The sequence below is a fragment of the Eucalyptus grandis genome, chromosome 8, assembly GCF_016545825.1.
Source record: "Eucalyptus grandis isolate ANBG69807.140 chromosome 8, ASM1654582v1, whole genome shotgun sequence".
Classification (NCBI taxonomy): Eukaryota; Viridiplantae; Streptophyta; class Magnoliopsida; order Myrtales; family Myrtaceae; genus Eucalyptus; species Eucalyptus grandis.
Genome location: NC_052619.1, coordinates 71417340 through 71430859, shown reverse-complemented (window position 1 = coordinate 71430859; position 13520 = coordinate 71417340). Strand labels below are relative to the sequence as shown.

The 13520-nt window shown below is 39.0% G+C and overlaps 2 protein-coding genes and 1 long non-coding RNA gene across 3 annotated transcripts; all 3 read right to left on the bottom strand.

Moving 5' to 3' along the window:
• Positions 1 to 731: 731 nt before the first annotated feature.
• LOC120286856 lies at positions 732 to 2490 on the bottom strand. The gene is made up of 2 exons (XR_005545566.1): positions 1564 to 2490; positions 732 to 1329 (listed from the first exon to the last, which is right to left on the bottom strand). It is a non-coding gene; the product is annotated as an uncharacterized LOC120286856 (long non-coding RNA).
• A 2612-nt stretch (positions 2491 to 5102) lies between these two features.
• Positions 5103 to 7174, bottom strand: LOC104421987. Its single transcript, XM_010034186.3, has 3 exons — positions 6601 to 7174; positions 5991 to 6376; positions 5103 to 5608 (listed from the first exon to the last, which is right to left on the bottom strand). Exons 1-3 carry the CDS (start codon positions 6961 to 6963, stop codon positions 5521 to 5523), a joined length of 837 nt encoding a protein of 278 aa, XP_010032488.1. The 5' UTR covers positions 6964 to 7174; the 3' UTR covers positions 5103 to 5520.
• Positions 7175 to 10348: 3174 nt separating this feature from the next.
• Positions 10349 to 12745, bottom strand: LOC104421986 (pentatricopeptide repeat-containing protein At2g21090). Its single transcript, XM_010034185.3, has one exon. It carries the CDS (start codon positions 12685 to 12687, stop codon positions 10945 to 10947), a length of 1743 nt encoding a protein of 580 aa, XP_010032487.2. The 5' UTR covers positions 12688 to 12745; the 3' UTR covers positions 10349 to 10944.
• Between the last annotated feature and the right edge of the window lie 775 nt (positions 12746 to 13520).

The window sequence follows — 13520 nt, the reverse complement described above, 5'->3', positions numbered from 1 at the left end:
TCACTTATTCATCCCCTCCATTCAGAGGAAGAACTTAGCCCCACTAATCCTCTTGAATCATCTTCAATTATCTCCCGTTTTGGCACGCAAGGTCTGTTTGATCGCTTTGCATGGTTCTTGTTCATCTATTATATTCTTAATGTGCAGCACAAGTAGCATTGGATGACAAAAAAAAAGGAACAAAAAACCAACGGCGTTCAGTTTATTTGATCCTTAGCTTTGTTACAAAATAAGGATACACATTCTCAACCGCTAATGACTCACGCACTCTGATCTTGATGGGGCAAGCCGTGGCCTGCATAGTTTTTACAGAGATCTAAGACTTCTCTAAACATTGTCTCTTGAGAAGTTTAGTATTCAACAAGATGCTCAGTCTGACAAGTATCAAATGCTATTGGCACCTCTGGATTAGATTTTTCTTGGACTAACTAGTTTAATCTTCATCAGAGCCAAGATTAACAAACTGGCTTATCAACTGTTTGAGGAACTCAGAAGACACGTGTTCTCTGCCTTCGCATTTCCCCTTTTGGTCCAGCGAAGGGCAAGCGACCCAGGAAAGAATCGCCGTCATTGTTGCCGCATAAAGATAAAGATCATATGCTTTTACAACTGCTTGTTTAGAGTATAATTTCTCACTAACATGGAAGTTTCAATCTCAAATCGAACACGCAAAACTGAGAATAGACCAAAAGGTTCGAGCTGGTATAGTTCATTCGAAACATTTTCTGATATCTGCAAACCATATCAGCATGTTATTTCAGACTAACAAGTGGAAATTCTGTTTTGGGGTTATAAGGGTACGATTTTTCTTAACCCAAATGAAACAATGTGCAATTTCTACAATAAGTATTGCCTTTTCTTGCAATATGCTTAGGAAATTACTGAGTCAGCAGAAAGGCGAATAACTGAAAATCAACAGATCGAATGTTGTATTGAAAAAAATTCAAGTTCTTACCTGCTTGAATAGCCCTTGCTCCTGCTGGTACTGCTTTCAGTTCTATCTCGGTCGCGGCTCCCCTGATCTTTCACATGAGGACTCATTTTAATCCTTGACACCATGTCCGAATTTCTCTGATCAGGCCCCTCGAACAACATCCTTGGCGAAATCTGGGATCTACTGTTCCATGATGCTGCGGGTTTCCCAAGAAAGAAGGGGAAAACATCTTGATCAGGAAAGTTCTGGTTTCCATGCCATTACATCTTGACACCTGATGATGCTGATGACTAGCGGCGTTTGTGACTTTCTTCCTCTTTTTCCACCTGTTTTTTATTTGACTCTGCCTCAGCCCTTGGAAATTCAAAATTGTCCTCTTACTCCTCTTGATTCTTCTGCAAAGCAATCCAAATTTGATTATTTATCTTCCATTTATACAACATCCTTTCCTTAATCAGCATGATCGTTTCCCCAGATTGTTTTCGAAGCATATACAGCAGATGCAGAGCACTTATAAAGCACATTAGTATATTACTATGTTATGTCTACTATATGATTACAGATATCAAATTTCTAAATTGAACAAGAATCGAAGCAAAGCAATCGGACTGAACTGAGTCCACTTGTACCTGCAAACATAGCTTCTCATCCACAATATCCTTGAAGGAAAGCTAGTTACTCAACTCAGGCAAGTTCTGGATCATCTCCATCATCTCTCTTCTTCCTTCTTTGATCCTCTGCATCCTCAGCAAAGGAGAGAGATTGCTGTAGTGATGATCTTGGGGAAGTAGTGGGGACGTGTCCACATCTTTGGCTACTCTTACCGACATGTTTTCGCGCTTCCACAGAGTAAGCAAATCAGGATAGTTTCCGCTGTGGTGGTTTCTCATTCTACACGGAACCCCGAATTCAAACTCAAGATCTCTGCTCTTCTCAACAGGGTTGTGGGATTTGGGAGCAAGAGAGAAGATGTGGTTCTGGGCAAACATGGCTCGAGAGAGAGAGAAATTTGGGCTGTTGGAGAGTGATCTTCAAGGGGAATGGGAAGCGTGTGACCTGATTCTCGGAGACTCCGCATAAGACCCATGACGTGACGACCCAGGAATCAAGGAATTATAAGAGACAAGAGCCCTTTGCGGCATTTCATCGAACAAGTCGAGCGCTTTCTTGAAATCGCCTATTCCGGCTAATCCATATAATGATGGTGTCCCAAGAGTAACCGTTCTCTGTATCAAGATCATCAAAAGCCTTGTGGGCGCTTCGGATGGAAGAGCATTTGGAGTACATACCAATGAGATGGTTGACGATGAACGGGTCGCCAGCAAGTGCGGTCTTGATGAGGTGAGGGTGCAGGGTCATGCCGAGCTTTTAAGCGTTTCTTGGCGACGCACCTTGTGATGAGAGACATCGCTGAAGAACATGGCAACGCACCAGTCGGCTTTCTCTCAAGACTCCCACTGATAAATTTCCAGAAGAGCTGACATAAACGCAGGTAAAGGAATGAAATGGAGAATCATGTCTTGATTTTATGAAAAATTGCGTGAGAATGCAATCAAATAAAGATACCAATACCTAACATAAATTTTACGATATGACTATATTTACTTTAACTTAATAGATATCTATAGTGCAAGTGCACAACATCGTGATATTAGAAAATTAAATTAATTTTCCAGTCATTGTTTCAAAAATAAGATGATCGTGATGGCATATATTATTTTTATTGATTAATTAGCTCAAATATATCAATCTATTATTTGTCTGCTATTATTCATAGCTAATTATAAATATAAGTTGACTTATATTTAGCAGTTCATCATCTAATTATCATTTCTTGCTATTTATATTTTTCAATTTATTCTAAATGATGTATGTCAATCTATTTGGCCTTTACCAATAATATAAGCTGGTTATTAAATTACTAAAAGTAAATGTTGATCGATATTATCTTTATTTCTTTACATACCTAATTGAAATTGTTTTATTTTTCCTCTAATTGACAAATGCCTACCCACAAATCCTAGAGTAAGGAAGTTCTAGGATAACAGAATTGTTTGAAGAAGGTTCACACAATTACAGACAATCTCATAGGCGAGAAGTTAATCTCCTGGAATTAACATGGTCTAGGTTGCTATTTGTGGGTTCTTTCCATGAGACAGATTGTTTTATTTTTGATAAATATATGGTTCACAAACTATGTAATTTTACAAATCACACTACGGATACTGTTGAGATGGTGGGTAGTTTTATTCTTAAGGAGTAAATAATTGCTCATCGATATGTATAAAAAAAATTACATAGGCAAGTCAGGTCTAAGTACTACGATGGACCTATTATTAAATCAATTGCAAGCCTAGAAAATAATGGTCCAAACAGCTTAGGTTTCTTCATGTGTATCTCAATTTTCAATCCGTGCTAATCTGCTTGAGATTGAGATCAGGCCATCATGGTTGATCATGGGCAACACGCACACAGTACTTGGGGCATTCTAAGAATATTGTATCAAAGTATTCGTGACACGCCACATGAAATGATTTTGCAAGCTAAAAACAACAACCGATCCAACTATTATGGAAACAAATCACCCGAAAAAAGTTAGCATATAGAAATTGAAATATGTTTTCATTATTAATTTAACGAAACAATTAAACTCAAAAGGTTAGGGGACGAATTACCCCTAATTCTTCTTTTCCTATTAATGTACATGGTGTCAAATACATAGGCTTAAATAAATAATTCCCATAATTTTAAAAGGGGGCCAAGGTCCCTTGTCATTATTCTCAACAGCTCCTTTTATCATTCTCCCTCCACTATCAAATCATCAGAAAAGATTTGGACCCCGGATCGTATCGCCCATTTAGAAGTAGGGAACTGGCGGGTCCTTCTCCCACATTGTCAAGCCGGACGATTTTGACCAAGAAAAGGCCATTCAAAAGATCACCCCTCCGATGTACGATAGTTTCTGCACTTTCCCTGCGGTTTGGAATCGCAAAGGAAAGCATCTCCTTGACGTGCCTTTTATGTGATTTTGAAGAGTTCCCTAGAGAATTTACCGTGTTGTTCATCCCCCTAATTGTATCCCCTTGATCCTCTCTATTGTATCTCTTTGTTGTCCGACCCACTTCTAATTATCTTATTGAGCGAATGATAAATTAATTTCGGCTATGTCATTGAACAAATGTAAATTAGAGTAAATTCAGATATGGTGGTCAATTTCTATCCCTATGGCTAGGGCATGCAATGTATATGGATGGGCTAGAAAAAAGGGTGCCGCACTGATTAAACCCAACAGGCGCACAGTGAAGCCTCCTTTTTCATAAATTCATTGTTTCACAAATTCAACGCAGTATATCTGTGAGAATCTTGGGTTGCATTGTCATGGGTAATCGGTTTTGATTCCAAGGTGAGAAACTTGAAATCTCCCTTGTTAAAATTAATTTTCAGTTTTTGGTACTTGAAATCTACTCCGTTTGCCCAGAAACCTATCATATTTCTCTGGCTAGTTCCAGGGCCACCGAGAACTTTTTCTTTTACACTTTTTTTGGTTTCATTTTTTATAGTAAAATAATATGAGCAACAAAACGGTTTAAAATAGAAGATGAACAAGGCTGAGTGAGTAGAGGTTTGTCATGAGGAGGAGGGTGAGCTGCTAGCAACAGAAAGTGGTAGTTTCATGAAACAGGGAATTGAAACGGTTCCCACTAGTTCCAAAAATTTGACCGAGAACCTAGAATATGACCGGTTTTCAAGGTGGTCCAATTCGGTTGCATGGTCACAATTTTCATTACACTAATAGCGAGTTTTCTGAAAATTGCTTGACGAAACTTACTTGAACACCACCCAAAGGATTCCCAATTAATATGTATTAATTTGATTGGTACGGTTCTCCTCCTTTCTAAATGAATTCCCAGATTGCTCAAGTATAACATCCGTGCAAATAAACTCTGGAGGAGCATGCCATAAACATAATCAAAAAGTGTCCAGCGGCGGCAATAGCCCCCACTACTCATTGCAGGCGTCCCTGCCTGGCTAATTCATCCCCCCATTCAGAAGAAGAACTTAGCCCCACTAATCCTCTCAATCCATCTTCAATTGTTTTCCGTTTTTCGTACGCAAGGCCCACCTGATCACTTTACATGGTTCTCGTTCATCTGTGATATCCTTAACATACCGCACAAGAAGCATTGAATAAAAAAATACCAACAGCATTCAGTTTATTTGATCCTTGGCTTTCTTACATAACGATAACACATATCTTCAGCCGCTAATAACTCGCGGACTCGTGATCACAATGAGGCAAGCTAAGCTATGGCCTGTGTAGTCTCTACAGAAATCTAAAACTTCGCTAGCATTGTCTCTTGAGAAGTTTAGTATTCAACAGGATGCCCAGTCTGGCAAGTATGAAACGCTATTGGCAACTCTGCTTTAGATTTTTCTCGGACTGATTAGCGAAATCTTCGTCAGAGCTGAGATAATCAAACTGGCTTATCAGCTGGGGACACCCTTCTGCTGTTTGAGTATATTTCTAGGTTCTGAAAGCAAAATCAATCTTTGATTCCACCTTCATGTGCAGGAGGCAGAGGAAATTAGAAAACACACGTTCTCTGCCTACGCATCTTCCCTTTCGGTCTGGGAAAAGGCCAGCAACCCAGGACAGCATCGCCGTCATTGTTCCTGAGTAAACATAGGGATTATATGGTTTTACAACTGCTTGTTAAGAGTATAGTTTCTCGCTAACATGGAAGTTTTGATCTCAAATTGAGCAGACAAAAAGTGAAAATAGATCGAAAGGCTCAAACTTGTATAGTTCAGTTTGAAATAGGTTCTGTTATTAGCGTACCCCATCAGCATGTTCTTTTACGCTAACAAGTGGAATTTCTGTTTTGGAGCTCCTTAAAGATACGATTTTTCTTAACCCAAATGAAACAATGTGCAATTTCTACAATTAGTATTATGTTTTCTTGCAATATGCTTAGGAGATTACTGAATCAGCAGAAAAATGAATAACCAAAAATACACAAATAGAATATCATATTGAACATATTCAAGTTCTTACCTGCTTGAATAGCTCTTGCTCCTGCTGGTACCGCTTTCAGTTCTAACTCGATCGCTACTCCCCTGATCTTTTGCAACTGGACTCATTTTAATCCTCGAAACCATGTCTGGATTCCTCTGGTCAGGCCCTTCGAACGACGTCCTCGGCGAAATCTTCGCCCTGCCGTTCCGAGATGTTGCAGCTTTCTTATTCGATGTTAAGAAGGACGGGAAAAACATCTTGATCAGGAAAGTTCCGGTCTCCATGCTATTACATCTTGACACCTGATGATGCTGATGACTAGTGGTCCTCGTGACTTTCTTCCTCTTTCTCCTCTTCTGGTTTTTATTTGACTCTGCCTCAGCACTTGGAAACTCAAATTTTCCCTTTTCCTCCTCTTGATTCTCCTGCAAAGCAATCCAAATTTATTTATTTGTCCTCCATTAATAAAACATCATATCCTTAATCAGAACTTTTCGTCTCGATTGGTTTCAAAGCACATACAACAGGTGAAGAGCACCAATAAAGCACGTCAGTATGATACCATGTTATGTCTACTATATGATTACAGATATAAGATCAGATTTCAATATTGAACAAGAAGCGAATCGAACCGTGTCCACGATAGTACCTGCGAAGATAGCTGCTCATCCACGATATCTTTGAGGGAAAGCTCATAGCTCGACTCGGGCAAGTTCCGGATCATCTCCATCATTTCTCTTCTTCCTTCTTCGATCCTCCGAATCCTCGACGAAGGAGAGAGATTGCTGTAGTGGTGATCTTGGGGAAGAAGTGGGGATGTGTCCACATCTTTGGCAACACTTACCGATGAGTTTTCGCGCTTCCACAGGGTCGGCGAGTCGGGATCGCAGCTCCTGCTGTGGTGGTTCCTCATTCTACTAGGAACCCAGAAATCAAACTCAAGATCTCTGCTCTTCTCCAGAGGGTTGAGGGATTTGGGAGTGAAAGAGAAGATGTGGTTCTGAGCAAGCATGATTTCAGAGAGAGAGAGAGAGAGAGAGAGGCAGAGAAATTTGAGGGTTGTTGGAGTGTGATGCTCATGGGGGATGGGAAGCGGGGGTCATGTGTGGAGTTATAAGGTTCAATGCAACGAAAGTCATTGCCGTCTTCGATGGGAGGTCAAGTGACTTGATTCAAATAAGCTCTCTATTTTCTCCGTTCCTCCATATTTGCACATTTCAACTCATTGGTCTGACTCTTGGATGGTTAGTCCATATATTACAAGTGAAAAAGCCAATGGCCCAAAAAAAAAAAAAAAAAAGAAGAAGAAGAAGAAGGAGAGGAGGAGGAGGAGGAGAAAATACTCGAAATTTTATTATTAGTAATTATGATGAAAAAACACCAAGTCATCACTTGATGTGAATGATTTATCAAATAAAATTATGAAATTTGAACTGTATAAAATGAGTTATTCTAGACAAGCGTGTTTGTTTTTTTCCCTTCTTTTCATTCCTATGTTTCCGCGTAAGATCACAAAAGGGAGGCTTCAATCACTCTGCTTTTGATTGGTTAGGCAAAAGGAACCCACTATAATACTTTATAAATGGTCATTTTCTGCCACTAATCAAAAAGTTCTTGGATACATTTTAGGGTTTAGTCAGAGCATGTTGTCGATTACAAGTTATGAAGCGATGGAAGTCATCATCGGAGCATTTACTTCTTCTAGAAGTTGGAAATTTGTGCTTCCCTCGAACTGGAACTGGTCTTTGTCAAGCTCACGAATCTTTTGGACTCTTTCTAGCTCACACGTTTTTGCTAGGCTTCGCCAGCTCACAAATGGCAAGGCCCTCTCTTCCCCAAATTCGTAGGCCGAAAATAATTACGTATCCATCCTTATCATCATAACTATACTAGGAATAGGAGTATTGGGTATCTCATAATAACGATAAATTAAACTTAGGGAGAATTTTCTTCAACCCTCGATTTAATACACCAAGATAGATCATCTACTCTACTCTATGCCCAAAATCAGGTTTTAACGAGTAGCGAAATAGATAAATAAATGTTTGGTGCTGATTCGGTGGGTTTATTCAAAGTAATGGGAACCATGGGATTGTATCCCCGCATAGACTTAGCAGGTAAAATTGTTAGATAAGGCTAATTATACCTGCCCATATAGATGTGACACAGACTAGATATGTCTAGATTGGATATTTCTATGGGTTCATGATTATTATCGCACTTGATTCAAAAGTTACCATTTTGATAAAGAAAGTTACTAAAATTAAATTTACAACGCATATTTGTAAAAAATACGAAAAAATTAGGAAAAATTACCATCGCAAGATGCTCTTGCGTGCCTCTTGTATGAAACTATAGAAGTATGTGCATACATACATTTCACGTTGTGGAGAAAAAGGACAACAACGTAAACATGGCCTTAATAAAAGAAAGTCCTCTTTCTTTATCGCTTCAATTTTTTTTAACCAAATTACCCTCCAAACATCATTAACGATGATAAAATAGTCTCTCTGGAGCTTTTATCTATGCTATAACTAGGCTGACCAAGTCCCATCTTCTTTCCTGTTCTCTTAATTGTCAAACAAAAATTTCAAATGTCAAATCCGATGAAGGAGAAACATTGACCTACGAGTAGTAAATCAGAAGTAACAGAAATTTGAGGATTGCTACGTTGAAATGAAGAAAAACATCTCCAGAACAGAGTTTTTCATGGACTTTCATAAATCCCCATGATATACGTCTTCCAGAAACCCATTCCATATTTTCTCTTGCAGTCAGTCGCGTCCAAAGGGTCACATGACATCGAGTTTGGCACTTTCTTGCCAATTGGAATTTTTTTTTTTTTTTGTCCTCTATCCTCGCCAGGATATGAATTTGACATCGTTCATACGTCACTGCATAATTACATTATGTGTTTAATTAATATGTAGTCACAATTCACGATTGTATTTATGGCGTACTTGTTATCAGCCAAACGTAATAGGGCGCTTTGAGAATATCATTCCTGATCTCGGTGGATGGCCAGATTGCCCGCGCACTACTAATGACCATTGCTGCTCAACATTAACGCCCATCGTCGCCCCATGCCGTCTTATCATTATTGGCCCGCCCGCCACCCGACCCCGCTGGTGACCCACTGCCAGCAAGGCGACAAGGCGGCACCCTCCATGAGCAATCACTAGCCACGGTGGCAGTCTTGGCAGAGGGAGAAAGAATAGCTCAAATGATGGATCAATTTGGACGCTCTCATTCCTTCATTATTCTGGTAAAAAACCAAGTAAAATAGTAACTTATAGCATTACTATTAGTTATCATACTGCAGGCTCATTTCAAATCTGTAACCAAAGGCACCAGAAGGGTTATATATTGTACAAATTAGAATAAAGCACATATAGATAGCAAGATCAAGTGGTTGTGAACGGTCATGAAAGATGTAGTTGTTTGAATTTTGAAACTGAAACCCAGAATTATTATGACATCCACAGGACCTTTTAATAAGAAAATTGTCTTGACCATAAACATAAGAAAGAGACATATCACCTATAGAAATCTAGCTCCATTCTTGCGAAGACTAATTTAACTTGATAATCTTCTTAGATTCGTATACCAAATTTACAGTACTGAGCGCTCGACCCATCACTTACTTAGAAAATTAAGGATTGACCTTGCAGAGAATGAGTGTTTTCCTAGGATGCTTCCATTTAAAAAACATTATATATGTATCTTATAGCAAAAATTCCGTAAATCCATGAGCTAAAGCCAATGATGTTTTATCTTACATTTGTAGTTTTCAGTTGATGATGGTAATTTCCCAGATCTGTCGGTAAATTCAATTATTTCCCATGCTGGAAGAGTACCCTTAAAGAATCGTCACCTCTGCAGCTGTTTGTTTCTTACATCGGAAAGAGAGTACTCAGTTGTCAAAACAGAAAAGAGTAGTTCCGATTCAAAGGAAGCAACTGAAGCTTGGAAGTAGAGGCCAAAAAACAATCAGTTATGTTGGAACAACTGCATTAGAGATGGCACTTCCAATTGCCTCAATCAACTGATGCAATGCCACTCGCACTGTGCTTTGCATGCGTAATTATTTTACATCTTCCGTCATCAAATATATCTCTTCTTAGCATGATTCAATAACCCACTCTGGTTTTTAAATGTAGTTACGTCAAGATATACAAGAAATACCTCGAGTTGTACGTGTACAGTCAAATCCTAGGGTAATTTCTATTGTTGGGACCTGACCAACACAACAAACAAGTACAGGTCGCTCCTAGGTGATCCCACAGGACAATAATGAAACCATCAGCCACAACTAAAAGAATCACAGGCCACAACCTCTATTTGACCATGCACATAATTTCCTGAATTCCCGAAGAAACAACAATAAACACTCAATGAGAAGAAAACAAAGAATGGAGCTCCATCCCACATTTGTAGAAGTTAGATTATTCATCCACACTTTGTGGAAAATCGTTAGCTCTAAACTGCTTCCTTGCCAAAGCATAAGCCTGACAAGAAATCACAGGAAAAATGACAAGTATGGAGCTTCAAGCTGTATATAGTTCTGAAAGATGCTCCAGGTCACGCCCTGGTATGGGACATCATGTTTAACCTGAGGGATAACTTCCGCAATACCATCTATTCCCTTAAAGGGACATGGACATAACCCAAGAAAAAAATTTGATCTGGTCAGGCAGCATCCAAAAGAACCAAAAATGGCAAGGTCCGAATCTGAAAATATGTACACAGAATGCCATTACCAGATACCGTCTGAGCAATCTCCTCCTAACTCACAAAACCTCCAGGCACAATGAGAGGCTTTCATGATGCCCGATTTTCTGTGGACCATAAGTCCTTCCTGAAACTTCATGGTATCTTTGACTTGATGTTCTCTAGGAAGGTATGAATTGTTCATTACTACAAGAACTATCACCTTGCAGCTGTAGCCTTCTATTTTTTCTCCAGCATCTTCCATCTGAACACTTTTTATTCATTACCCACCATCATCATCATCATCATTCTCTAAGATGAGTGTTAAGTTGGGCTCAGGAACATATCCAGCTTCCTTCATATGATATGCTAGTTTCCCAAGCACTTCGTATAAGTCTCCCATTTGATATTGGAATTGGTCCTTCGCTGGAAATTTGTGCATTTCATTCTTTACCTCAATCCAACTGTTTGCCACATCTTTTGTCAAAGCTCTCTCCTCCATCTGCTTCCTTACTCTGCAGGAATCATCCCATCTGTTAGTTGCAGCATATATGCTTGATATCATGACATACCTCGCAGCATTTTGGGGTTCCAAATTCAGCAGAGCATCCACAGCTTTTCGGGCAATAGCTAGATTACCATGGACTTTGCATGCACCCAAAAGTGCACCCCACATTCCAACATGGTTTGATTTGTTTGAGACACTCTCTATTAACTCCATGGCTTCCTCAAGTCTGTTTTTCCTCCCAAGCAGATCAACCAAAATAGCATAGTGATCAAATCTGGGTTGAAGGCTGTAATCCTTTTCCATTGCATTGAAAATCTGAAGCGCTTCAATATCTAGACCCGTGTGGCTGCAAGCAGATAGAGCACCAAGAAACGTGACATGGTTGGGTCTTACATTTGTCTCTAGCATTGTCCTAAGAAAAACAAGTGACTCATGCCCCAGACCATTTTGTGCGAACCCAGTTATCATCGAATTCCATGATACAATATCCCTATTCGGCATCCTCAAGAATAAGATCTTAGCTGATCTCATGTCACCACACTTGCAATACATGTCAATTAGAGCATTCCATATGAATATGTTCTCCAAATCTCCATTAAAGCAGGTCCTAACGATGCAACCATGGATCTGTTTGCCTCTTTCAGCAAGTGCTCGATCAGCACAGGCACATAGAACACTGACAAAAGTATGAGGACTTGGCTGTATTCCTTCCCCATGCATTTGAACAAAAAGGTCCAGAGCTTCATCACCACGGCCATTCTGCACAAGGCCTGAGATCAGTGCAGTCCAAGAGACTGTGTTCTTCGCTGGCATACTGTTGAATATTGCACAAGCATCACCTATGTTATGAGCTCGCGTATAAGCAACAACCATGGAAGTCCACGACACGACATCCTTTTCAGGCATAACGTCGAACAAGACACGGCATATATCGACTCCACCACATTTACCATAAGCATCAATCAGGGAATTGTAAGTTATCTTAGCAAATTCCAAGCCCATTACGATGGCCACTCCATGAACTTGGCGCAAGAACTTAAATGCACCCAAGTGAGCACAGGCACCCACAACACCCACAAAAGTAAACTCATCCATGGATAGACAATCATATTCTTTTTGCACATGCATGAAGACGCTCAGAGACTCCACATAAAACCCATGACGGGACAACCCAGAAATCAAGGAATTATAAGAGACAAGAGCCCTCTGCGGCATTTCATCGAACAAGTCGAGGGCTTTCTTGAAATCGCCAATCCGGGCATATGCAGATATGATGGTGTTCCAAGAGTAACTGTTCTTTGTATCAAGATCATCAAAAGCCTTGTGGGCGCTTCGGATGGAAGAGCATCTGGAGTACATGCCAATGAGATGGTTGACGAGGAAAGAGTCGCTGGCGAGTGCGGTCTTGATGAGGTGAGAGTGGACGGTCATGCCGAGCTTCAGGTGTTTCTTGGAGACGCATCTTGCGATGAGAGAGACGTAGTGATGGATGGTTGGGACGATATCGCTGAAGAACATGGCAATGCATCAGTCGTCTCTCCCATGAAAAAGGTGTCCTCTGCATCTTATTACTCTTAGCATCTTATTACCCTTAATGCTTGTCTGGAGTTAAAAAAAAAAAAAAAAAATTGATTTAATGTAAAAAAGTAAAAAATAGTGTTTTTTTTTACTTTTTTGATAAAATTTATATTATTGTTCAAATTTCAAAAAATTATCAAAAGATTATATGTAAATCTATGTGTTGTGCTTAAGTTTCTAGAGTTTTAGATTTTAAAAAATGGAAAAAATGACATAAATAACCCCCAAATTTTTTATTCGTTTAATTTGATGAACTTTGTCCAAATATGTTATATTGTTTTTAAGCTTTAATTTATATAATGCAGTGATGAACTATTAATGTTCAATCTGATTTTTAAATTATATGGAAATGGCAAATCTAGTCTAACGATTAAATTGAAAATTTATAAATAATTTTGAGATCACATCAAATAAATTAAAAATTTAGGGATAATATTACGCATTGAGTCAAGTTCAATGATCATTTGTGTTATATCTCTTAAGGGGGATAAATATAAGTCTTAAAGTACGTTGCAAAGGTGTAATTATATTCTATAATTTTCAAAAAATACAATTAAATCTTAAAATTTATTAAAATTGTGCAATCAAATTTCGCTATTAACTCCTTCCAATTCAGTTAATGGGAGAAAATAACATGACTTTTTTTTTCTGAAGATAGAGGCATTGAAATGGCTGCCATGTCAGCAAAATTAAAGAAAAATGTAAGAAAAAGGGAAAAAAAAAATTGATTCCAAGATTTCTAGAAATAAAATCCTGAAAAAAATATTTGGAAA

Excerpts from the sequence above, each read along its gene's own strand:
- LOC104421987 (XM_010034186.3), bottom strand. The coding sequence starts at position 6,963 with ATGCTTGCTCAGAACCACATCTTCTCTTTCACTCCCAAATCCCTCAAC. Across the intron at positions 6,377-6,600 it reads ATGAGCAGCTATCTTCGCAG|GAGAATCAAGAGGAGGAAAA; the intron begins GTACTATCGTGG and ends ATTGCTTTGCAG. Across the intron at positions 5,609-5,990 it reads AGCAAGAGCTATTCAAGCAG|GAACAATGACGGCGATGCTG; the intron begins GTAAGAACTTGA and ends ATGTTTACTCAG.
- LOC104421986 (XM_010034185.3), bottom strand. The coding sequence starts at position 12,687 with ATGTTCTTCAGCGATATCGTCCCAACCATCCATCACTACGTCTCTCTC.